The 26,795-nt window shown below is 38.7% G+C and overlaps 1 protein-coding gene across 1 annotated transcript in view; it reads left to right on the top strand.

Moving 5' to 3' along the window:
• The window catches only part of grapa (GRB2 related adaptor protein a), a 117,779-nt gene that overhangs the window by 19,110 nt on the left and 71,874 nt on the right, over nt 1-26,795 (top strand). The window contains exon 3 of the mRNA XM_057817412.1: nt 2,893-3,012. Within this exon, the coding sequence (XP_057673395.1) occupies nt 2,893-3,012 (120 nt within the window). The remainder of the gene's footprint in view (nt 1-2,892; nt 3,013-26,795) is intronic.

Raw genomic sequence — 26,795 nt, 5'->3', positions numbered from 1 at the left:
ATTATTAAAACATTATTATATTATTTCCCATTTTATTTTGGTGTTGAGTGACACTGATGGTTTGGTAAACTTGTTAGCATGTTATTTATGCTATAGTTATCTGAATAACTCTTAATAGCTATGTTACGTTAACATACCAGCCATGTTCGCATCTTGTTGTCCATGCATCATGTAACATTATCATACTGTACTCTTATTGAGCAAGTTGTTCTCTATTGTATTTTTATTTTAAATTGCCTTTCAAGATGACATATCTGGTCTATGTGTTGGATTTTATCGCTTATAGCATAAAGCTATAGTTATCTGAATAACTCTTAATAAATATGTTATGTTAACATACCGGCCACGTTCGCATTTCGTTCTTCATGAATCATGTAACATTATCATACTGTACACTTATTCACCATGTTGTTCTCTTTCAAATTTCTTTTTATTGGTTTTGCAAAAACACAGAACAACTCCCTCCTCAAACTGAAAAAAAAAAAAAAATCACTCTAAATTTTACTCCAAGTTATCCAACACAACCAACCATAAAGTCTAAGTCTAATCGCAAAAGTCCAGAGAGCCATAGAAAGTTCTTCCGTGCCATCACTCCCAGTACATAATGGTTACAGAATCAAACTACAATACAATACATTCAAATGTCCCACCAAATAGGAGCAGCATGGAAAGCGACCGTACTGTTGCCCATCCCCCATAGCTAAATTAGCAATATAACAGTGCATATAGCATTCCTGCACTTGTGTAGCGGTGTTGTCAAAGAATGAAAGAAAAGGTCCCCATGTACTATAAAATTTATTTTCAGAACCGCGAAGAATGTATCTGATTTTCTCGAGCCTAATGTTCATCAGCACATCCCTTATCCAATGCAACGTTGTGGGTGGGGCAGCCTCCTTCCTCCTCAGAAGAACCAAACGTTGCGCCAAAAGGGTGGTGAGAGCAATAACCCTACACCCCCAAGTAGGCAGCCACAGACTCTCCGGTAAAACTCCAAATATTGATATTAAAGGATCAGGAGTGATTCCGACCCCTAACACTAGGGAGAGGGCTTCAAAAATACCCTTCCAAAATATTTCTAAGCTCAGACATAACCAAAACATATGGATCAGTGTTGCATACTCCAGCTTACACCTATTACACAAAGGGCTGATTTCTGGAAAGATTCTGGACGATCTTATCTTAGAGTAGTGTACCCGATGTACTACTTTAAATTGAATCAAAGCAAGACGAGCGCACATAGATGAATTATGTACCCTGCCCAAAACCTTAGACCACACTCCCTCTCCGATTGGTGTTTGAAGATCCCGTGCCCACAGGTCTTTGATTCTGGATAAAGACGGAGCTACCATACGAGAAATTAGATTAAAAATACGCTTGATTCCCCCTTTCTCTGTCTGATCTAAAGACATAACATCATCTAAAACTGTTGTAGGTTTATTTGGGGAAAGCGGTATGATACTCTTAACAAAGCTTCTAAGTTGCAGATATCTAAAATGATGTGAGTTAGGAATATTAAATCTTTGGACTAGCTGTGCGAAAGAGGCAAAAATATCATTCACAAAAGGTCATTTAGACGTGTAAGACCCAGGATGGACCACAAATGAAAGGCTTTATCGACTGTTGAGGGTACAAAAAAATGATTCGACGCCACTGGGCTAAAAAGGCAAGTACCAACTACACCATTTTTTTTCCTACATTGAGATAGTATCCGAAGAGAGTGAGATAATACTGGGTTATTTCCCGATACCCCAACTGTCAAAGGCAGTGGCGTACCACACAGGGCGGCTAATGAATTTGAGAGACATGCACATGCTTCCATCTGCACCCAAGTGGGACCATTCTCCTTAAGATGGCAATATAACCAATATGCCTTACAATTTAGATTTGCGGCCCAGTAATACAACTGAAAATTAGGAAGAGCCAAACCGCCCTCGCTTTTACCCCCTTGCAGGAATTCTTTACGTAAACGTGGCTGTTTATTATTCCATATATAAGAAGAAATAATTGAATCCAATTTTTTAAAATATGAAGCGGGAATGAAAATAGGCAAACATTGAAATAGGTATAAATATCTGGGCAATACCGTCATCTTGACAGCATTAACGCGTGCTGCTAGTGAGGTAGGCAGTAGTAACCAATTAACCAGGTCAGTCTTAGTCCTAACCAAAAGCCTGTTAAAATTATGCTCACGGAGCCCCTTATATTGCTTGGTTACCGATATTCCCAAGTAATTACAGCCACTACTATTCGCTTTAAAAGACAAGCTGACATCACCAATTTCAAATTTGTCAACATCTAAAGGCATCAATTCACTCTTATGGAGATTGAGCTTGTAAAATGAGAATCTGTCAAATCGTTGTAGCAGGTCAAGAGCAGGTGGGATCGAAGTTTGAACCATGTTGTTTTCTATTGTATTTTTATTTTAAATTGCCTTTCAAGATGACATATCTGTTCTATCTGTTGGATTTTATCAAGTAAATTTCCCCCAAAAATGTGACTACTCAGGTGCGACTTATAGTCCGAAAAATACTGTTTATTAAGGTAGCATGATGTAATTAATAGAAAAAAATCATTAATATTTATACTGGAATACAGTACCTCTGCTTTACAACTAACAACTAAATACAGCTTCCACAGAGTTGATGTGTGCATATTTAGCAACAGTCTTTTAAAATATCTTCAAAATGATCGCATTTTTTCTTCAGCTTGAACCTTTTTATGTCTCTGACAGTAGTGATGTGTGCTATTGTGAGAATTCTTTTATCACAACAAAAGCATCATAGAACTATTCATTTTTCGAGTTCATTGCATGCAAATATTCAGTATGAAAAATGCAATACAAGGCAATAGACTGTGTGTGATCTACATTCATTTTATTCCCCAAATCTTTAGGTGGTTTGCAGGTCGTATATCTCGTGGTGTGGCAGAAAGTCGACTGAGACACAGGGAATGTGGAGCATTTTTGGTCCGGGAGAGTGAAAGTGCTCCTGGAGAGTTTTCCATGTCGGTCAGGTAATGATTTTTCATTAAACACCTCCTACATTGATGCATATAATATGCAATTTGATCGTTCGTAATGTCACAGACTCTAAGCTATTTGGTCTGCAGCAACGGTAGTGGGGAATTTAATGTAGGTATTTAGTAGCCTTCTTCAGGGTCATTGGTGATATTAGGTAAAATGAATGGTCATAGGGCACATACTGTAAAGATAAACAGTCATTGTCATTGACAATGAAATGTGTTTATGAGCAAGCAGTAGATAATTTCCAGATAACCAAACACAAATAACATTCCAACAACATAACATAAATATTTTCTAATTTATGTGAGGAAGCTGGAGTAACTGGAGAAAATATCACAGATAAGATCCAAACCCAGAACATTTAACAGTGCTGGCCCATCAATTTTCTAAAGAGCTTGTTCTCAATTGGGTAGCAGGTGGGGTATACCCAAGACTGGTTGCCAGCCAATTTCAGAGCAAGACTCTCATTCACTCTCACATGGGCAATTCAGTATCTGAATCAAACCAACAGATATTCAAACTACGATCGCCTGATTATATGACAGAAAAAATAACTGCACCAATTGAACTACTATACAATAAATTGCTGTCACCTCAAATTTGACAGTTACCTCTAATTAACTATGTTTCGGTTCAAATGTTGAATAGAAACAATACGTTATTTGGTCGAAAGGTAACACAGAGCTCCAGGGGGATTTAAGGTGAGTTTTTGATCATAATTTAATCAATTTACTGTGTGCAATTATCATTGTGTTTAGTTAAATACGACAATAGATATTGACCCGATCACGTCATTTGAAAAAAAAAAAAAAAGGTCTGATTTTCAAATCATATTTATTTTTAAGTATTAACTTATTGTCTGCCATTGAAACCGAGAGATGTCCAATCCATTTTGGCTGGTAGAGTGCAAATGAACACTTGTTCATTGATCCCTCCTATTCAAAATGAATTAAATTGGACTAAATGAATTGGATTGTCGTCAATGGCAGTGAAAAATGATCACTCAATGCCAGCCTTCCAAGTTGAAACAGATTTGATGTTTATAGCTGTCAATGACAGTGAATGAGTTCAGGGCTAAAAACAATAAAACAATAAATGGGTGAACGGACGGACGGACGGACGGATGGATGGAGTAGGAGATAGTACCTTTTCTCGTAGTCTAACTGTTTGCATTACTCTAACACACTTAATATAATCAATCAGGGAATAGTAGTGTTTCTCATATTTACTGTTTGAATTACTCTAACACCCAATATAAAACGAATATCACTTATATTATAGTTTGAGGAAAACAAGCAGAATATAGGGCATAAGAGATAAACAACGCCTTCTTATTCTTCACGGAAGCTCAGCGCGTACGTCATACAACTAACTGAGCAAGATGGACGCTGACAAGCCCATGTCTGCACCACCAAGTCTCGCAACTCCCGAATCCTCCTGTCCAATCCACGTACAGACAATAATCCAAAAGACACCCTTCTTCCTGCCCGCGGCCCGCCCCGCGAGAGACTTCAAGAGACAGAATTTTTAACTAAAGATTGCCATTTTTTCTCGGGAACCTTTTGTGTACTTCTGATATGGTGACCTTGGACCGAGTTTGCCTCCTCGCCTGAGTCTGTGCCTGTTTCGCCTTTCTGTTTGATCACTGTCAATCCGACTGAATTGTCAACTTGTTCTCGGTGAGCCTTATTTAAACCAGTAAAAATGGAGTCAGTACAAACGGTTAACACTAAAGTAAACGCGCAGAGTTTGGCCTTCTGGCCGAATTTCCAGGTTCCCGCTGGCCCGGTCCTTTGCAGCTGCGCCAGCGTGGGTCCGGCGGTTCGGCTGGCGTGATTCCGGCGGTCTGGCTGGAAGGGCAGATTCCTTCAATGGATAGATGGATGGATGGATAGATTATCCATATCTCTCCTATCTATCTACAGGTATCGATAAAGGAGAGTTTGTCTGTGTGGCTGTGTCCATCCAACCATCCCATCCATCTTCAACCGCTTATTCGTAGTCTGCTCGCTGGGGCAGCAGTTTCAGCAGGGAACCCCAAACTTTCCTTTCATTGGCCACATTAACAACCTCTGACTGGGGGATCCCGAGGTGCTTTCAAGCCAGTGTTGGGATATAATCCTTCCACCTGGTCCTAAAATTAATAGAAGTTGTAAACTAATTGTGATAATAGATATGGCATACATATTAATATATATATATATATACAGTGGGGAGAACAAGTGGTTGATACACTGCCGATTTTGCTGGTTTCCCCACTTGCAAAGCATGTAGAGGTCTGTAATTTGTATCATAAGTTCTCTTCCACTGTGAGGGACAGAATCTAATACAAAAAAACAGAAAATCACGTTGTGTGATTTTTAAATAATAAATTTGCATTTAATTGCATGAAATAAGTATTCGGTACATCACAAAAATCGAACTTAATATTTGGTACAGAAAGCTTTGTTTGCTATTACAGATACCAAACGTTTCCTGTGGTCCTTGACAAGGTTTGCACACACCGCAGCAGGGATTTTGGCCCACTCCTCCATGCAGATCTTCTCCAGAGCCTTCAGGTTTCGGGGCTGCTGCCGGGCAACACGGACTTTCAGCTCCCTCCATAGATTTTCTATCGGGTTCAGATCTAGTGACTGGCTAGGCCACTCCAGGACCTTAAGATGCTTCTTACGGAGCCACTCTTTAGTTGCCTCAGCTGTGTGCTTCGGGTCGTTGTCATGCTGGAAGACCCAGCCACGACCCATCTTCAGGGCTCTCACTGAAGGAAGGAGGTTGTCAGCCAAGATCTGGCGATACATAGCCCCACCCATCCTCCCCTCAATACGGTGCAGTCATCCTGTACCCTTGGCAGAGAAGCAGCCCCAAAAAAATGATGTTTCCTCCTCCATGTTTCACGGTTGGGATGATGTTCTTGGGGTTGTAGTCATCCTTCTTTTTCCTCCAAACACGACAAGCCGAGTTTAGTCCAAAAAGTTCAATTTTGGTCTCATCCGACCACATGACCTTCTCCCATTGCTCCTCTGGATCATCGAGATGGTCAGTGGCAAACTTCATACGTGTCCTGGACATGCACTGGCTTCAGCAGCGGGACCTTGCGTGCGCTGTAGGATTTTAATCCATGACGGCGTAATGTGTTTCCGATGGTTTTATTCGAGACTGTGGTTCTAGCTCTCTTCAGGTCATTGACCAGGTCCTGCCGTGTAGTTCCGGACTGATCCCTCACCTTCCTCATGATCAATGATGCCCCACGAGGTGAGATCTTGCATGGAGCCCCACAACGAGGCAGATTGACCGTCAATTTGAACTTCTTCCATTTTCTAATAATCGCTCCAGCCGTTGTTACCTTCTCACCAAGCTGCTTGCTTATTTTCCTGTAGCCCATCTCAGCCTTGTGCAGGTCTATTATTTTATCCCTGATGTCCTTACACAGCTCTTTGGTCTTGGCCATTGTGGAGAGGTTGGAGTTTGTTTGTTTGAGCATGTGAACAGGTGTCTTTTATACAGGTAACAAGTTCAAACAGGTGCAGTTACTTCCGGTAATGAGTGGAGAACAGGAGGGGTTCTTAAAAAAGAACTAAGAGCCGAAATATTTACTAGTTGGTAATGTATCAAATACTTATTTCATGCAGTTAAATACAAATTTATTATTTAAAAATTATACAATGTGATTTTCTGGATTTTTGTATTAGATTCCGTCCCTCACAGTTGAAGAGAACTTCTGATACAAATTACAGACCTCTACATGGCTTGCAAGTGGGAAAACCAGCAAAATCGGCAGTGTATCAAATACTTGTTCTCCCCACTGTGTATATATGTATATATATATATATATATATATATATATATATATATATATATATATATATATATATATATATATATATATATATATATATATATATATGTATATATATATATATATACAGTGGTACCTCTACATACGAATTTAATTCGTTCCAGGACCTTGTTTGTAAGTCGAAATGGTCGTATGTCGAGCAGGATTTTCCCATAGGAATACATTATAATTCCATTAATTCGTTCCAAAGCCTAAAAACATACACTAAATTCTTAATAAATACTGCTGGCACTGTTACAAATGGCAATTAAACATAGAAAAACAAATAAGTTATAAATAAATAAGTCAGAATAATATAATAAGAAGAAGAATAATTAATAATTATTCCTGTAAATAATGTAACGAATTGGATTCTAATATGGCGGACACTTTTTACTGTCCCTGAACGCACCGCGAAGCTGACGTCACGGTGAGATAGGTCGGTGCGGTAGAGATAATACAGTGGTACCTCTACATACGAATTTAATTCGTTCCAGGACCTTGTTTGTAAGTCGAAATGGTCGTATGTCGAGCAGGATTTTCCCATAGGAATACATTATAATTCCATTAATTCGTTCCAAAGCCTAAAAACATACACTAAATTCTTAATAAATACTGCTGGCACTGTTACAAATGGCAATTAAACATAGAAAAACAAATAAGTTATAAATAAATAAGTCAGAATAATATAATAATAAGAAGAATAATTAATAATTATTCCTGTAAATAATGTAACGAATTGGATTCTAATATGGCGGACACTTTTTACTGTCCCTGAACGCACCGCGAAGCTGACGTCACGGTGAGATAGGTCGGTGCGGTAGAGATAATACTTTCGTTTTCTTGAGAGCAGTCAACTGCTTAAGACAATGGGCGTTTTGTGTTGGATAAGTTCTTAAATAAATGATAAAAACGTGACGAAGCTGGCGATTTCCTTGGCAATGTTACCACAATAATAATTGGCACCTTAACTTATAAATAGTGGCGAACGGTGGTCGGAAGAGGACCATGGAGCTGTATTGTTGAGCCAGTTCAGGGACGCGCACACCAAGCTCATATTTTTCTATAACTTGCATCTTCATTTCAAAGGTAAGCATCACTTTTTTCCTTGTTTCTCCAACTGTATCAACTTTTTTTGAAAACTGTGTTGATTTCTCACACAAGAAAATCCACCGTGCGTTCGTTTGCAGTGCTGTCATGTCGTCGTATTTCGAGCAACTCGTCGGATGTAGAAACAAATGGCGGCTCAAATTTTACGTCGGATGTCGAAAAGATCGTGTGTCGAAGTGATCGTATGTAGAGGTACCACTGTATACATATATATATATATACATATATATATATATATATATATATATATATATAAAAACAAGTTGCCCAAGACTTTAAATGACGCTTGCCAAGCTAAATGCTAATGCTATGCTAACGCTCTGAGTCACCTAGCCACTTATCATCGCATTTGCAACGGTGTCACATCCTTCGGTGTCACATCCTTCTTTCCTTCTCCCGCTCTGAGCTGTCCCGGGCAGTTGTGATTAAATCAGACAGCTGGCGCGTCATTCAACGAAATTGTAGTAACGCGCCCCTTCACATCCTTTGTAATGGTAACTGTATTGCAAAGATAGGAAAAGTAATTAATTAGATTACACACTACTGAAAAAAAATAACGCCGTTAGAAACGGTGTCATACTCTAACGGTCGTTATTAACAACACTGATTATGCATGATGGCAAACTTTAGCCATTATTATAACAATGATTAGTAAGGGCAGAATACAGCATTCGTAAGGATCTGATTAGATTATTGCGCCTGTTACCAACAAGTACACAACATTTCTCTGAGTTGATTAAACTTCGACCTATTTCAACAACATGTGCACATCATACATCAGCCATTTCCTTGCCATGTTTGGGGATGTTCAATTGCAAAGCAGGCATAGAAAAAGAGTGTGATGATAGACGGGGTGTTAGGTGGAGGGTAAAAAGCAGGAAGCCTCTGGCCCGATGTGAGCTAATCTCGTCTGGCACACGAGAGCATCTTGAGCTGCTGATGGCCCCGATTGTTAGGCTAGTCAGGCAGTGACAGTCATGGATGCTTGTGATCTTGGCCCTGGGCTTTAAGGAGGTGCTAAAGTGTGGAGCCTTGGGAAGTAGCTGGTTTTCTACTGGCCTGAATAGAATTGAAAATTAAAGTTGGATGATAAAAAAATGGTTCTTTTGGTGTGTATTCAGGCAAAGAGAGACATTTTTGGCAGTTCATAGCCATCTGCATGAATGTCATTCATTCGGTGCACTAGGCCCAGAAATTGGGTCAGTCGTGTGCGCGCTGTCAGGGTAAACGTTCTTGGTGACAGTAACTGCGAACGCTTCACTCTGAACTCAGCTCATTCTCGATTTAACATCTGTTAAAAAGGAGATTTATTTCCTCATGAGAAGTCAGTCAGATTGACATTTTCGTCCTTTAAAGCATTTTAGAACCAAAAAATGTCCAGGTTAAAAGTACAATCATTTTACTTCACTTGGTTATAAATCATCATGTTGATTCGTTATTAGTTTGCAGTATACAGTATTTATGCAATGAACCCCTACAAATGTGTAGTTTGGCATTCACAAATTCATCTTATTGTGGACTTGTTGGAAACTATACGCTTTTTTCACAAAATTGAAAAAAAAAAGAAAGTGTATTTGCGCCACCATCTTGGTTGCTGAACAACTGTTGAAGTTCGTTGAGGAGCTTCATTTAAGTTTAAGTTTTTTTCCATCTGTTTGGCAGCTCAGTGGCCAAATGGTTAGCAAATCCGTCTGACAGTTCTGAGGTTGTGGGTTAAACTCTGGGCTGTCACTTTTCTGTGTGGATTTCGGATGTCTCACTGTGTCTGCTTGAGTTCTCATCATGCACAGTATTCATTTTCCCTCCCACATTCCAAGAACATGCACGCTTTGTTCATTGAAGACCAATTTTTTCATAGTTGTGCATGTTTGTGTGTTTGTGACCTGCGATTGGCTAGCGACCAATCGGTTGTCCCACCATCAGACGCAAATTTATATAAAAATGATGTCAATCGATTGTGCTACATTTGTGCTTGTTTGTGCTGTAAAAAGTTTAGTTTGTGCTGCTATCGTTTTTGAGATATATATAATATAGAGTGATGACGTAACGCAGCCCCCCATTTATTTCAAAATGGACCCCAATTGGTGCCATTCGTTTATGCTCGTTCGTGCTGTAAAAATTTTCGTTTGTGCTGTTTGTGGGTGTTTTATAGATATTGAGATATTAATTTCGAGTGATGACGTCAATCGCAGCCGCCCGTCGTGGCTGATGGAGCGTACCAAATCTCTCAATGACAAAAGAATGGCACCCCTTTGGATACATTATGAAGTACAGTATATGGGGGGTTGCGAGTCATGTCATCAGACGAAATTAAAATCTCAAGCAATATCTATCAAAATATATTACATATACCGTAATTTACACAGTATAAGGCGCACCTGACTATAAGACGCCACTCACCGAATTTGACATGAAAACAGTGTTGTCAGTAACGTGTTACGCGTTACTGTAATCGGATTACTTTCTTTCAGTAACGAGCAATCTAACGCTTTCATTCTTCCAAGCCAGTAATCTGATTAAAGTTAGTTTCCTCAGTGCCTGTGCGTTACTATTTTGTTATTGCCTCATACTGTATGTAGAATGAAGAATACTGTAGTCACGTACGAAGAGCATTTGAATAGAAAATACTGCTCGAGTTTGGGAGTGACATCACAACGGGTCACGTGTATTAACATGCTGTGTATATATATATATATATGAGGGGCCGTACAAGACATTTTTCACTCTGGCCCTCTCACACACATACATTCTCCTTTCACATACATATATATTCACTCTCACACACATACATTCTCCTCTCACATCCATACATTCTCCTTTCACATCCATACATTTTTACTTTCACATTCATACATTTTCACTCTCACAGCCATACATTTTTACTTTCACATTCATACATTTTTACTTTCACATTCATACATTTTCACTCTCACATTCATACATTTTTACTTTCACATTTATACATTTTCACTCTCACATTCATACATTTTTACTTTTACATTTATACATTTTCACTCTCACATTCATACATTTTTACTTTCACATTTATACATTTTTACTTTAACGTTTATTTTTCAAAGTACTTTATTTTGAAATAATACATCAGAATTTTATCAGAGTATTTTAGTTCAATACTTGGGGTAGTCTAGTATACCCCAGAAGTGGAACCGTCCCGGGATATCAGCCAGATTTTTTTAATCAATTTTTGAAATCAGGCGAAATGACAGCTAAAATAGGCAATTTTCAAAGTACTTTTATTTTGAAATAATGCATCAGAATTTTATCAGAGTACTTTAATTCAATACTTGGGGTAGTCTAGTATACCCCAGAAGTGGAACCGTCCCGGGATATCAGCCAGATTTTTTTTAATCAATTTTTGAAATCAGGCGAAATGACAGCTAAAATCGGCAATTTTCAAAGTACTTTTATTTTGAAATGATACATCAGAATTTTATCAGAGTACTTTAGTTCGAGTCTTGAGGTCGTCTAGTATACCTCAGAAGTGGAACCGTCCCAGGATATCAACCACATTTTTTTAAAATCAGTTTTTGAAATCGGGCGAAATGACAGCAAAAATGGGCAATTTTCAAAGTACTTTTATTTTGAAATGATACATCCGAATTTTATCAGAGTACTTTAGTTCGAGTCTTAGGGTCGTCTAGTATACCTCAGAAGTGGACCCGTCCCGGGATATCAGCCAGATATTTTTAAATTAAAATTTGAAATAAGGGTAAATGACAGAAATAACTAGCAATTTTCTAAGTAGTATTACTCGGAATTCCTAAATTATTTTTTATATCATAATACTTTAGTTTGGGTCTCGGGGTGCTCGAGTGCCTCTCTCAAGTGGACCCGTTCTTGGATGGCTTCCCGTTTTTTATTTATTCATATTTATTTTTTTCAATAAAGGGACTAGCGCTGTGAAGCCACCGCGTTCCATTATGAAGCCAGCGCGTTGCAGTACCATAATGCACACAATGCAAACAATGATCCAAATGAGGGGTGGCTAGCTTGACTTCGTTTTTACGAGTGGAGGGTGGCTTGACCGCAGTAGTCTGGGAGCGGGTCATATTAGCTCCCGCTTGGACAGATGAAGAGGTTCGAGAGTTGCTCGGTCTAAAAATGTCTCTCATTTCACTTTTAACTGCGTCATAATTAGCACTGTTGGGTGCAGTTGATTGTGTCCTTTGCCGCCGCTCGAGACAGGAAGCCAAAGAAGTTAGTTTCTGGGGTCGACAAAATGTTTTGCAAAAGTCCAACTGCTTGCCGAAGTGATTGTGCGTCCTCTTCCTTGTTATTTTATGAACAGTAACCCGCGTCAGGTTCTCAGCCAATCAGAGCTTACCAGTCAGAGCTAGCCAATCAGAGCTGGCTTCCGTTTCAACTAGACTCCTTCCGTTTTCACTATACTTTCACTCATACATACATACATTCTCCTCTCACGTTCATACATACTTTCCTCACATACATATATATTCACTCTTATACACATATATTTTATTTATACAAACATACATTTCATAGACTAAAAATGTGTGAATGTGAGAGTAAACATGTATGAATATAAGAGTGAAAATGTATAAACGTGAGAGAGAAAATGTATAAATGTGAAAGTAAAAATGTATAAATGTGAAAGTAAAAATGTATGAATGTAAGAGTGAAAATGTATAAATGTAAAAGTAAAAATGTATGAATGTGAGAGTGAAAATGTATAAATGTGAAAGTAAAAATGTATGAATGTGAGAGTGAAAATGTATAAATGTAAAAGTAAAAATGTATGAATGTGAGAGTGAAAATATATAAATGTGAAAGTAAAAATGTGTAAATGTGAAAGTAAAAATGTATGAATATGAGAGTGAAAATGTATGCATGTGAGAGTGAAAATGTATGAATGTGAGAGTGAAAATGTATAAATGTGAAAGTAAAAATGTATGAATGTGAGAGTGAAAATTTATGAATGTGAGAGTGAAAATGTATGGATGTGAAAGGAGAATGTATGCATGTGAGAGGAGAATGTATGTGTGTGAGAGTGAATATATATGTAGGTGAAAGGAGAATGTATGTGTGTGAGAGGGCCAGAATGAAAAATGTCTTGTACGGCCCCTCATATATATATATATACATATATATATATATACACACACACACACACATATATATATACTAAAGATACACGATAATATCGGTGGCCGATAATTATCGGCCGATAATGGCAATTATGACGTTACACAGATAATCCAGATAATAAAAAATTCAACCGATAATGCAATCCGATTATTATATACTTGATTTAGCCTCCAAATGTGCACAACCGAAGAATTCAGCACGCCGCCTCCTCAACCCCTCCCCTCTCTGAAGCCCCTGAGGGAGGAGGGGTTGAGGAGGCGGAGTTACACGACAAGAAATAGTTGATTATGGTGGCTGTTACTAAAAAAACGACGCTCTCGCCATTTGCGAAACATGTACCGCAGAAGTTCCATGAGGCCGAAAGAAAGCGTCCTCATTCAAAACCATTAACCCAGCATCCATTTAAAACTGCATCACAAAGATTTTTGGAACGAATACCAGGCTGCTGCTGCTAGCGGGAATGCTAAAGCTATTGTAAACACTAAGTTAAACTAGGGGCTTGTGATGATACAGAGTCGGGTTGTTTGGGAAAGCAGCCCAAGGCGGGTGGTAAACTCGCATCTAAGGCTAAACACCGGCACAACTGGAGACCGATAGTCGGCAAGTAGCCGTCTTCCGACGGAGCCCGCCGCTCTGGCCGGTCCGGCAGGCCGCCGCCGCCTCGCCGTTGGCAACAAAGCATATAACATTAGCAATCACTTTTCAAATTAATTTATTTGTCTGCTCAATTACTGTCACAGTAGATAATCTAAACTTATTGGCACTTATTAACACTTATTAATTTAAATATGCACATTCCTGTTGTAATGAAATAACAATAATATTCTGTAGCCACAAATACAGTATTCAAAATCTTTTCTTCTTCCAAGTTTTTTTTAGGATTAAGTATAAAAATGTATTGCTTAAAATAAGGCTGTTAAGAATATTTTCAGCTAGCTATTTTTCTTCCAAGAAATCTGAGAGAAATACACCTGAAGCGCTGGCAGATAATTTCACTTATTTCCAATAGATTTACACTTAAAACTGACTAGTTTTAAGGAAGTGTGTTTTGCAGTGTATTAATGTTATGTTAGGAATGGCTTACTTTTAAAGGCATTTTTGTGCAACTTAGGTATTTACTCTGAAAGTAATTGTTGCCAGAAGTTTACCATTACACAATGTCAGACAATGTCATTATTTAGATGTTGGAATTGACGACTTGTTCATATTCTATGTTGAAAAACAAAAGAGCAATAAATTATATTTTTGCACAGTAATATTTTCTTTTGTTTAAAATTGTACATAAATCTAAAAAATAGAATTATCGGCTTGACATTATCGGTTATCGGTAGGAATGAGGAGGAAATGATTGGTTATCGGTATCGGTTGAAAAATGTATTATCGTGCATCACTAATATATACAATATACACACACACACACACACACACACATATATATATATATATATATATATATATATATATATATATATATATATATATATATATATATATATATATATATATACTGCTCGAGTTCAATCAACTGTTCAAATTGTTGTTGGTAGCGTTTGAAAGCTTAGGTTTAAAGAAATTCTAAATATCCATCTTGCCTCCTCTGGTATAGTTTTGGCTAAGCAAAGCAAAGTCTCCAAGGTGCTAGTCAAATGATCTGTTCGAAAAATGATTTTGACCCATTATGAAAACTGTACGTTGTAGGATTTTTGTTAATTTCATTAATTTTTTTTGTTTTATTACTTTACAACTTTTATAGACAACATTTTAATGGCTAGGTCTTTATTTGAAAGGGGAATTTTTTACATTAGGCTTAATCTTGGAGTTAGCGGGGATTTAATTAGTCATTGGACTTTATTTAAACAAATTTCATGCAGTTTGTCAGTTATTTGTTAGTTTTAGGGCTCCTGAATGGCTAAGCTAGGGCGAGTCAATGGTGGTTGAAATCAACTCCATCGACTAATTAAACCCCCGCTAACTCAAAGATTAAGCCTTATGTTGAAAAACTCAATTACACGCGATGACATTTTTCTGTTATTTTTATGTTGAGGCACCAAAAGGAGAAAATTTGGTAAAAAGTCATTGATAAGTTACTTTTAAAATAACTTAGTTACCTTGATAATAAAGTAATCAGTAAAGTAACTAGATTACTTTTTTGAGGTGTAATCAGTAATCAGTAATTAAATTACTTTTTTAAGTAATCCATGGCAACACTGCATGAAAACGACATTTCTTCATAGATAAGCCGCACTGGACTATAAACCGCAGCTGTCCTCACTGTATTATGGGATATTTACACCAAAGATATTAACCGGTAATACTTTATCAGCGGCATCATACAACTGCCATAAGACCAAATGAACCACCATGAACCTTTGAACCAATTGGCTTCAAAGCTTCATTGCTTCAAGAAGCTTCATTTGGTCATCACTCCTCCCTTGGGGGAGATAGTCAATCTCTGCTGCAACCTGCTGTCAACACTGTTGTTGTCCAACATGCCTCCTAGCATGTATTGCAGCGCTACAGATTTAAATAACAATCAAATGTGTTATTATTATGTAATCGTTATGTTCTGGGCTAATTTTTTCTTCAGTTACTGTTCCAGCTGCTGTCAAATAAAGTGTTACCTACGAACCCAAATAAATCAACAAATAAGCTGCATTGGACTATAAGCCACAGGATTCAAACTTTAGGAAAAAAAGTAGCGGCTCATACTCCGCAAATTATGGTAAATATATACAGTGGGGCAAATAAGTATTTAGTCAACCACTAATTGTGCAAGTTCTCCCACTTGAAAATATTAGAGAGGCCTGTAATAGTCAACATGGGTAAACCTCAACCATGAGAGACAGAATGTGAAAAAAAAAAAAAAAACAGAAAATCACGTTTGATTTTTAAAAAAAAAAAAAATTTGCAAATCATGGTGGAAAATTAGTATTTGGTCAATACCAAAAGTTCATCTCAATACTTTGTTATGTACCCTTTGTTGGCAATAACGGAGGCCAAACGTTTTCTGTAACTCTTCACAAGCTTTTCACACACTGTTGCTGATATTTTGGCCCATTCCTCCATGCAGATCTCCTCTAGAGCAGTGATGTTTTGGGCTGTTGTTGGGCAACACGGACTTTCAACTCCCTCCACAGATTTTCTATGGGGTTGAGATCTGGAGACTGGCTAAGCCACTTCTGGACCTTGAAATGCTTCTTACGAAGCCAATCCTTTGTTGCCCTGGCTGTGTGTTTGGGATCATTGTTATGCCGAAAGACCCAGCCACGTCTCATCTTAATGCCCTTGTTGATGGAAGGAGATTTTCATTCAAAATCTCTCGATACATGGCCCCATTCATTCTTTCCTTTACACAGATCAGTCGCCCTGGTCCCTTTGCAGAGAAACAGACCCAAAGCATGATGTTTCCACCCCCATGCTTCACAGAGGATATGGTGTTCTTTGGATGCAATTCACTATTCTTTCTCCTCCAAACACGAGAACCTGTGTTTCTACCAAAAAGTTCTATTTTGGTTTCATCTGACCATAACACATTCTCCCAGTCCTCTTGTGGATCATCCAAATGCTCTCTAGCGAACCGCAGACGGGCCTGGACGTGTACTGGCTTCAGCAGAGGGACACGTCTGGCAGTGCAGGATTTGACTCCCTGGCAGCGCATTGTGTTAATGATAGTAGCCTTTGTTACTGTGGTCCCAGCTCTCTGTAGGTCATTCACTAGGTCCTCCTGTGTGGTTCTGGGATTTTTGCTCACCGTTCTTGTTATCATTTTGACACCACGGGGTGAGATCTTGCATGGAGCCCCAGATCGAGGGAGATTATTAGTGGTCTTGTATGTCCTCCATTTTCTAATAATTGCTCCCACAGTTGATTTCTTTACACCAAGCATTTTACCTATTGCAGATTCAGTCTTCCCAGCCTGGTGTAGGTCTACAATTTTGTCTCTGGTGTCCTTCGATAGCTCTTTGGTCTTGGCCATAGTGGAGTTTGGAGTGTGACTGACCGAGTTTGTGGACAGGTGTCTTTTATACCGATAATGTGTTAAAGCAGGTGCCAGTAATACAGGTAACGAGTGGAGCCTCGTTAGACCTCGTTAGAAGAACTTAGACCTCTTTGAAAGCCAGAAATCTCGCTTGTTTGTAGGTGACCAAATACTTATTTTCCACTCTAATTTGGAAAAAAAAAATTCTTTAAAAATCAAACAATTTGATTTTCTGTTTTTTTTATTTTTTTTCTCATATTCTGTCTCTCATGGTTGAGGTTTACCCATGTTTACAATTACAGGCCTCTCTAATCTTTTCAAGTAGGAGAACTGGTCACACTTTATAATAACTATCCGTTTTAATAGTTAATAGATCATTAGTAAACTGTTGGTAAATGATTTGTTGTTGATTTGTGAAGTATTTGTTAACATTTTGATAAGAATTTACAGGGTGTTCCAAAATGGTTGACCCCATTCTAAATGCCCATGCTAGTTGATGGATCTTAATAAAACTATATACACTTTCTGTTGAAGGTAATAAGTTTTATTTGTTAAATATACAAAGAAAAGTACAAATATTTGTTGGTTCTGTGGCAGATTTTCATAAATGTGCAACATGAGCGCTGCCTGCAAAATGCCTTATCAAAATGCCTTTTCTTTTTAAGTGAACGGCATTTCTTAACCTGAAAAGATAGAAATGCCAAACGTTACACATAAAAACTTGAAACGTTTCTACACAAACTGTTTCAGGTTAAGAACACCCTGTAAATGCTTAACAAACTGTTAACAAATACTTCACAAATCAACAATAAATCATTTATTAACAGTTTACTAATGATCTATTAACTAGGAAACGGATAGTTATTATAAAGTGTTACCGGAGAACTTGCACAATTGGTGGTTGTCTAAATACTTATTTGCCCCACTGTACATATATATATAGTGTATAAATATTGCCCAACGACAGCCCCAAAACATCACTGCTCTAGAGGAGATCTACATGGAGGAATGGGCCAAAATACCAGCAACAGTGTGTGAAAAAGCTTATGAAGAGTAACAGAAAACGTTTGGCCTCCGTTATTGCCAGCAAAGGGTACATAACAAAGTATTGAGATGAACTTTTCCACCATGATTTGAAAATAAATTCTTTAAAAATCAAACAATGTGATTTTCTGATTTTTTTTTTTTTTTTTTTTTCCCACATTCTGTCTCTCATGGTTGAGGTATAGCCATGTTGGCAATTATAGGCCTCTCTAATATTTTCAAGTGGGAGAACTTGCACAATTAGTGGTTGACTAAATACTTATTTGCCCCACTATATATATGTATATGTATATGTATATATATATATATATATATACACATATATATATATATATATATATATATGTATATGTATATATATATATATATATATATATATATATATATATATATATATATATATATATATATATATATATATATATATACATACATACAGTGGGGAGAACAAGTATTTGATACACTGCTGATTATATATATATACAGTGGTACCTCTACATACGAAGTTAATCCGTTCCAGGACCTTGTTTGTAAGTCGAAATGGTCGTATGTCGAGCAGGATTTTCCCATAGGAATACATTATAATTCCATTAATTCGTTCCACAGCCCAAAAACCTGCACTAAATCCTTAAAAAATACTGCTGGTGCTATTACAAATGGCAATTACACGTAGCAAAACAAATAAATTATAAATCAAAATTGGAATAATGTAATAAAAAGAATAATAATAAGTCCTGTAATAGTGTAACGAATCGGGTTCTAATAAGGCGGACGTTTTTTTGTGTACCTGAACGCACCGCGGGGCTCACGTGCCAGAGACGGACCGGTGAGCTTGAGTTTCACTTTCACTTTGAATGTTCTCTTGAGAACACCATCAATTGCGGCAGACAGCAGGCGTTTTGTGTTGAATAAGTTGTGAAAGAAATGATGAAAACGTGGCGAAGCTGGCGATTTCTTTGGAGACAATAAGAATTGTCAGCTTAATTTATAAAGACTGGCGAACGATGGTCGTCGGAGGACCGTGGAGATGTATTGTTGAGCCATTTCACGGATGCCCACCCCACGCTCATATTTTTCTGTCATTTGCATCTTCATTTCGAAGTAAGCATCAACTTTTTCCTTGTTTCACCACCTGTACCAACCTTTTCTGAAACCTGTGTTGATTTGTCACACAAGAAAATCCTCAGTGCATTCGTCTGCGGTGCTGCCATTGTCGTCGTATTTCGAGCATGTCGTCGGATGTAGAAACAAATGGCGAGTCAAATTTTACGTCGGATGTCGAAAAGTTCGTGTGTCGAAGCGATCGTATGTAGAGGTACCACTGTGTATATATATATATATATATATATATATATATATATATATATATATATAAATTAAAGATACACGATAATATCGGTCGCCGATAATTATCGGCCGATAATGGCAATTATGACGTCACACAGATAATCCAGATAATAAAAAAATTCAACCGATAATGCAATCCGATAATTATATACTTGATTTAGCCTCCAAATGTGCGCAACCGAAGAATTCAGCATGCTGCCTCCTCAACCCCTCCCCTCTCTGAAGCCCCTGAGGGAGGAGGGGTTGAGGAGGCGGAGTTACACGACAAGAAATAGTTGAATATTATGGCGGCTGTTACTAAAAAAACGACGCTCTCGCCATCTTCAAAACATGTACCGCAGAAGTTCCACAAGACCGAAAGAAAGCGTCCTCATTCAAAACCACTAACCCAGCATCCATTTAAAACTGCATCACAAAGATTTTTGGAACGAATATGAGCCTGCTGCTGCTAGCGGGAATGCTAAAGCTATTGTAAACACTAAGTTAAACTACGGGGCTTGTGACGATACAGAGTCGGGTTGTTTGGGAAAGCAGCCCAAGGCGGGTGGTAAACTCGCATCTAAGGCTAAACACCGGCACGACTGGAGACCGATAGTCGGCAAGTAGCTATCCTCCGACGGGGTCCGCCGCTCTGGCTGGTCCGGCAGGCCGCCGCGGCGGGCAGAGCCCGGTTCCACGGCTTCAGGACCTCCGGCCAACACCGCGGTTTCTCGAGCGTTCCCTCACGGCGTGCGAGCAGAGCCAGCCCCCGAATACGCCGCGGCGAACCGGCCGGTGCGGGCGGATTATCTGGTAGGAACGTAGCCGCCGCCGAGACGAGATACGATTTTTTTTTTACCTAAATGACCCGAGAGCCAAAGCCCTGGATAAAAAAATAATGCAGTTTATACGACCACCATTCTTCATGAAAAACATGCCAATCACATTTTCACCGTGTACATTTGGAGAAGTGATGTCCAGTAAGCAAGCTTATCATGACGGCACAGTGGTTAGATGATAATTTAAACATGGAGAAAATGAAGTCAGGCAGCCAATAATGCATTCAGTATGTAAAATGACGAGCGGTCAGATGACTTTGTAACGCTGCCTTTATTTTCGGCTTAACAAAACTCAGGCACAAAACAACACGCACGGAGATGCGAGCTCCAACTCCATCCAAATAGTACTGCCGTGTATCAGTTTAGCTGCTGTAAAGCGCATGTCGTTAGTGCCGCAAATGTAAACAAAGCGCTGCAGAATGGGTACATGACATCTCGCTCTTTTGAGTTAATCATTTTCACAGTGTGCAACAAAGCATATAACATTAGTAATCACTTTTCAAATTAATCTAATTTATTTGTCTGCTCAATTGCAGTCACAGTAGATAATCAAAACTTATTGGCACTTATTAACACGTATCAATTTAAATATGCACATTCCTGTTGTAATGAAATAACAATAATATTCTGTAGCCACAAATATTATTCAAAATCTTTTCTTCTTCCAAGTTTTTTTTTTTTTTTAGGATTAAGTATAATAATGTATTGCTTAAAATAAGGCTGTTAAGATTATTTTCAGCTAGCTATTTTTCTTCCAAGAAAGCTGAGAGAAATACACTTGAAGCGCTGGCAGATAATTTTACTTATTTCCAAAAGATTTACACTTAAAACTGAATAGTTTTAAGGAGGTGTGTTTTGCAGTGTATTAATGTTATATATGTTAAGAATGGCTTACTTTTAAAGGCATTTTTGTGCAACTTGGGTATTTACTCTGTAAGTAATTGTTGCCAAAAGTTTACCATTACACAATGTCAGACAATCTGTCATTATTTAGATGTTGGAATTGACGACATGTTCATATTTTATGTTGAAAAAAAGAGCAATAAATTATATTTTTGCACAGTAATATTTTTTTGTGTGTATACTTTTAAATTTTACATAAATCTTTAAATAGAATTATCGGCTTGACATTATCGGTTATCGGTTGGAATGAGGAGGAAATTATCGGTTATCGGTATCGGTTGAAAAATGTATTATCGTGCATCACTAACATAAATACTGTATATACACGTATATATAATATCAATATCGAAAAAACGATTGCCGAACAAACGAAAATGTTTACAGCACAAAAGACCACAAATGTAGCACAAACAAATGGCACAATTTTGGATCGGTGCCGCGGCATGGCCTGGCGTCGTCACATTTGAAATTAACATCTCAATATCTCAAAAATGATCGCAGCACAAATGAAACTTTTTACAGCACAAACGAAGCATAAATGATTGACACAAATTTTTAGCCATTTCTAATCAAAACAGGGACTGGTTGACCTCAGATTGAAGAATTGTACATATCTTAAAAATGATAGCAGCCTAAACCAATTTTTTTTCCCAGCACAAATGATTGATTCTTATATAAATTTGCATTTGATGGGGGCCAATTTCACTGATGGTGTACCCTGCCTCTCTCCCAGAGTGAGCTGGGATAAGCTCCAGTACACCTCCGAGTCTCTGACCCTAGTGGGGATTTGCAGTTGGATGAATGACTTTCAACTATTCTCTGCAGGGCTTGGTTCTTATCTACTACGGATGTAGCAGAACACTGTGGGCTTTATTTTTCATGTCCAGCGCAGATCTCGACTTTTCTTGAATCCAGGCAAGGAAGTGTTTTATTCTATGTGTTGTTCTTGTGGACACAGGTACTGTATATTTGAAAGAGGACATTTTTGCGCTGCTTTGGGCATAATCATTCTCCCAATCCAATCATAGCTAATGAGGGGTCACCTTTTCATTCCCTTCAAATGTGGTGCACCGATAGTCCTTCACATGAGAGAAGAAAGTTGATTTGCCAGCTCTCCAGATGTTGAAACGCACAAAGTATGAAAAACTACAGGTAGACCTCGTAGGCAGGTGAGATCCTTAGGGTGTATGACATATGAAGTGGATGAAGTGGAAAAAAACATCTCAAAATACTATACATAGAGCGGATGACACAGATAATAACCATTAAACAATATGGATCATATTGAATACAATACTTTGATGAAATGGAATATATTGCTTTAAGTCTTTTGAAATTAAATAAAAATTTAAAAGTGATAAATTGTTCTTTACAATGGGATTAGATTAAATATCCATGAATTCTTAATATCAGGGACAGTTGGCAAAAATTATTTTTTCTCCTATCTGGGAGGTGATTATGGAAAAAATGTGTCTAGGGACTGTCTTCAGACCATGACAGAAAAACTGTCCCATTCGGTTATTTATTAGTTTATTTTTGGAAAGTGGGGCAGCGTAGTGATGACACCCTACACTCATATGAAGAGAAATGAATAATCCATTTTGCATATCCAAGCTATTTTGGACCAGTGTTGATCAATGTTCAAAGGCTCCCGAAAGCCTTTTCTCTTTTTTTGTACTTGATGGGAACAATTTGCAGTATGGCAAAATAAATCCATGCGGGTTTCCTGATGTTGTTTGTATTTAAAATCTATTGTATTAGTGGAAAAGTTTTCTTTATTTTTTTTCCCTCATCAACCAGTCTTTGAGTCCTTTAAACTATTTTCAGGCCAACTGTATAGTGAGAAATTCTTTTTCATCCAGGAGCCACTTGATTTATTCATACCAATACAGTATGGATAAAGAAACTCGCTTAATGATACCTAGGCAACATTTATTTTACCCGAAATGTTCAATGCTCATTGTTCATTTACAGTGGGGAGAACAAGTATTTGATACACTGCCGATTTTGCTGGTTTCCCCACTTGCAAAGCATGTAGAGGTCTGTAATTTGTATCATAAGTTCTCTTCCACTGTGAGGGATGGAATCTAATACAAAAAAACAGAAAATCACGTATGATTTTTAAATAATAAATTTGCATTTAATTGCATGAAATAAGTATTTGATACATCACAAAAATCGAACTTAATATTTGGTACAGAAAGCTTTGTTTGCTATTACAGATAACAAACGTTTCCTGTGGTCCTTGACAAGGTTTGCACACACTGCAGCAGGGATTTTGGCCCACTCCTCCATGCAGATCTTCTCCAGAGCCTTCAGGTTTCGAGGCTGCTGCCAGGCAACACGGACTTTCAGCTCCATCCATAGATTTTCTATCGTGTTCAGATCTGGTGACTGGCTAGGCCACTCCAGGACCTTAAGATGCTTCTTACGGAGCCACTCTTTAGTTGCCTCTGCTGTGTGCTTTGGGTCGTTGTCATGCTGGAAGACCCAGCCACGACCCATCTTCAGGGCTCTCACTGAAGGAAGGAGGTTGTCAGCCAAGATCTGGCGATACATAGCCCCATCCATCCTCCCCTCAATACGGTGCAGTCGTCCTGTACCCTTGGCAGAGAAGCAGCCCCAAAAAAATGATGTTTCCTCCTCCATGTTTCACGGTTGGGATGATGTTCTTGGGGTTGTACTCATCCTTCTTTTTCCTCCAAACACGACGAGCCGAGTTTAGTCCAAAAAGTTCAATTTTGGTCTCATCCGACCACATGACCTTCTCCCATTGCTCCTCTGGATCATCCAGATGGTCAGTGGCAAACTTCAGACGTGTCTGGACATGCACTGGCTTCAGCAGCGGGACCTTGCGTGCGCTGTAGGATTTTAATCCATAACGGCGTAATGGGTTTCCGATGGTTTTATTCGAGACTGTGGTTCTAGCTCTCTTCAGGTCATTGACCAGGTCCTGACGTGTAGTTCTGGACTGATCCCTCACCTTCCTCATGATCAACGATGCCCCACGAGGTGAGATCTTGCATGGAGCCCCACAACGAGGCAGATTGACCGTCAACTTGAATTTCTTCCATTTTTTAATAATTGCTCCAACCGTTGTCACCAAGCTGCTTGGTTATTTTCCTGTAGCCCATCCCAGCCTTGTGCAGGTCTATTATTTTATCCCTGATGTCCTTACACAGCTCTTTGGTCTTGGCCATTGTGGAGAGGTTGGAGTATGTTTGTTTGAGCATTTGAACAGGTGTCTTTTATACAGGTAACAAGTTCAAACAGGTGCAGTTACTTCCAGTAATGAGTGGCGAACAAGAGGGGTTCTTAAAAAAGAACTAAGAGCCGAAATATTTACTAGTTGGTAATGTATCAAATACTTATTTCATGCAGTTAAATACAAATTTATTATTTAAAAATTATACAATGTGATTTTCTGGATTTTTGTATTAGATTCCGTCCCTCACAGTTGAAGAGAACTTATGATACAAATTACAGACCTTTACATGGCTTGCAAGTGGGAAAACCAGCAAAATCGGCAGTGTATCAAATACTTGTTCTCCCCACTGTATATATTACTGTAACATATCCAAAAAATCTGGTACCCAGTGTTGTCATGGATTACTTAAAAAAATAATTTAATTACTGATTACACCTCCTTTACTGATTAATTCATTATCAAAGTAACTGATCAGTTACTTTTTAAAGTAACTGATCAGTTACTTTTTACCATTTTTTCTCCTTTTGCTGCCTCAACATAAAAATGTCATCGCATGTAATTTAATTTTTCACATAAGGCTTAATGTTTGAGTTAGTGGGGGTTCAATTAGTCGATGGAGGGGATTTCAACCACCATTGACTCACACTAGCTTAGCCACTCCAGAGCCCTGAAACTAACAAATAACTGACAAACTGCACAGAATTTGTTCAAATCAACTCCAACGACTAATTAAACCCCCGCTAACTCCAAGATTAAGCCTAATGTAAAAAATTCTGAAGTTGCCCTTTAAAATAAAGACCTACCCGCTAAAATGTTGTTTATAAAAGTTGTAAAGCAATAAAACAAACAACAAAAATTAATGAAATGAATAGAGGCGTGCCAAATTTCCGATTCTTAGATTGTTCGCATTTCGGCCGTGGAAGATTCAAGAACGATTCACAAACATCCAAATTCCGACAGCCGCTACAAACAGCGCCCAGTTGCTAGTTGCTACAAACATACGGCAACATACGGCAACAACATTGGAAAAATGAACGCATTAGATTGCTCGTTACTGAAAGAAAGTAATCAGATTACAGTAATGCGTTAGTTACTTCGTAACACATTACTGACAACGCTGTTGGTACCGTATACTTTTCGCTATTACTTTGGAATAGCTTCCCAATGTATTGACCAGAGGTGTGTAGAGCAGTCAACTATACTGCTGACAAAAATTTTACTCAAGTAAAAGTAGTGTTACTTTTAGGTGCAGCCGAGGCATTGAGGGGGTCCGGTTTGTTGGCCCCAGTATTGCATCTCTGCTTTTTGCCGATGATGTAGTGTTGTTGGCTTCATAAAGACGTGACTTTCAACTCTCACTGGAAAGGTTCGCAGCCGAATGTGAAGCGGTTTGGATGAGAATCAGCACCTCCAAATCAAAGACCATGGTCCTCAGTCGGTATGAGGTGGAATGCCCACTCCAGGTCAGGGATGATGTCCTTCCCCAAGTGAAGGAGTTCAAGTATCTCGGGGTCTTGTTCACGAGTGACGGAAAAATGGAAACGGAGATTGACAGGCGGATCGGTGCCGCGTCTGCCGTGATTCAGACTCTGCATCGGTCCATCGTGGTGAGGGACGTTCCTACCCTCACCTATGGTCACGGGCTCTCCCTTAAAGGGAAGGTGAGAAGCTCGGTCATCTGAAAGCAGCTCGGCGTCGAGCCACTGCTCCTCCACATCGAGAGGAGCCAGATGAGGTGGTTTGGGCATCTGATCAGGATGCCTCCGGAGCACCTCCCTGGTGAGGTGTTCCGGGCACGTCCCACTGGGAGGAGGCCGCAGGGCAGCCAAAGGACACGCTGCCGAGACGATGCCTCCTGGCTGGCCTGGGAATACCTTGGGATCCCCAGAGAAGAGCTGGATGAAGTGGCTGGGGATAAGGAAGTCTGGGCTTCCCTGCTGAAGTTGTTGCCTCCGCGACCCAATCTCGGATAAACGGGACAAAATGTATGTGTTTAAGTCTGCCTACATACCCCTAGATCTCAAAATAACTATCCAAAAACATTGATCATACATCACTGTACTATCCTCGCCAAAACGTTGGCGCTAAATCCTAGCTAGGCGTCGAGCTAAACTGTAATCTTTGCCCTCTCGCTCTCACTCAGCTGCGCAGCTTCTTCGTGAGAGCACATGCGCTCTTCCTCGTGTTTGCACGTGCACTCTTCTTCATGTGTACATGCGTTCTTACTTGCTTGTGGAAATAATACACGCTCTACGCTTCCCGCGCAAATATTAAAAGTATGCATCACAAAACAAAAGTCAACATTATAACCATTTACATTTCACCAAAGAGCAGAACAGCCTTATTAATTAAATATTGTGAGGTACAATAAGGTACTGTGTATGCAATGCATATAAAAAAAT

Source organism: Corythoichthys intestinalis, chromosome 16, assembly GCF_030265065.1.
Source record: "Corythoichthys intestinalis isolate RoL2023-P3 chromosome 16, ASM3026506v1, whole genome shotgun sequence".
NCBI lineage: Eukaryota > Metazoa > Chordata > Actinopteri > Syngnathiformes > Syngnathidae > Corythoichthys > Corythoichthys intestinalis.
The sequence above is the reverse complement of the archived record's forward strand: the minus strand, read 5'-3'. Positions and strand labels throughout refer to the sequence as shown.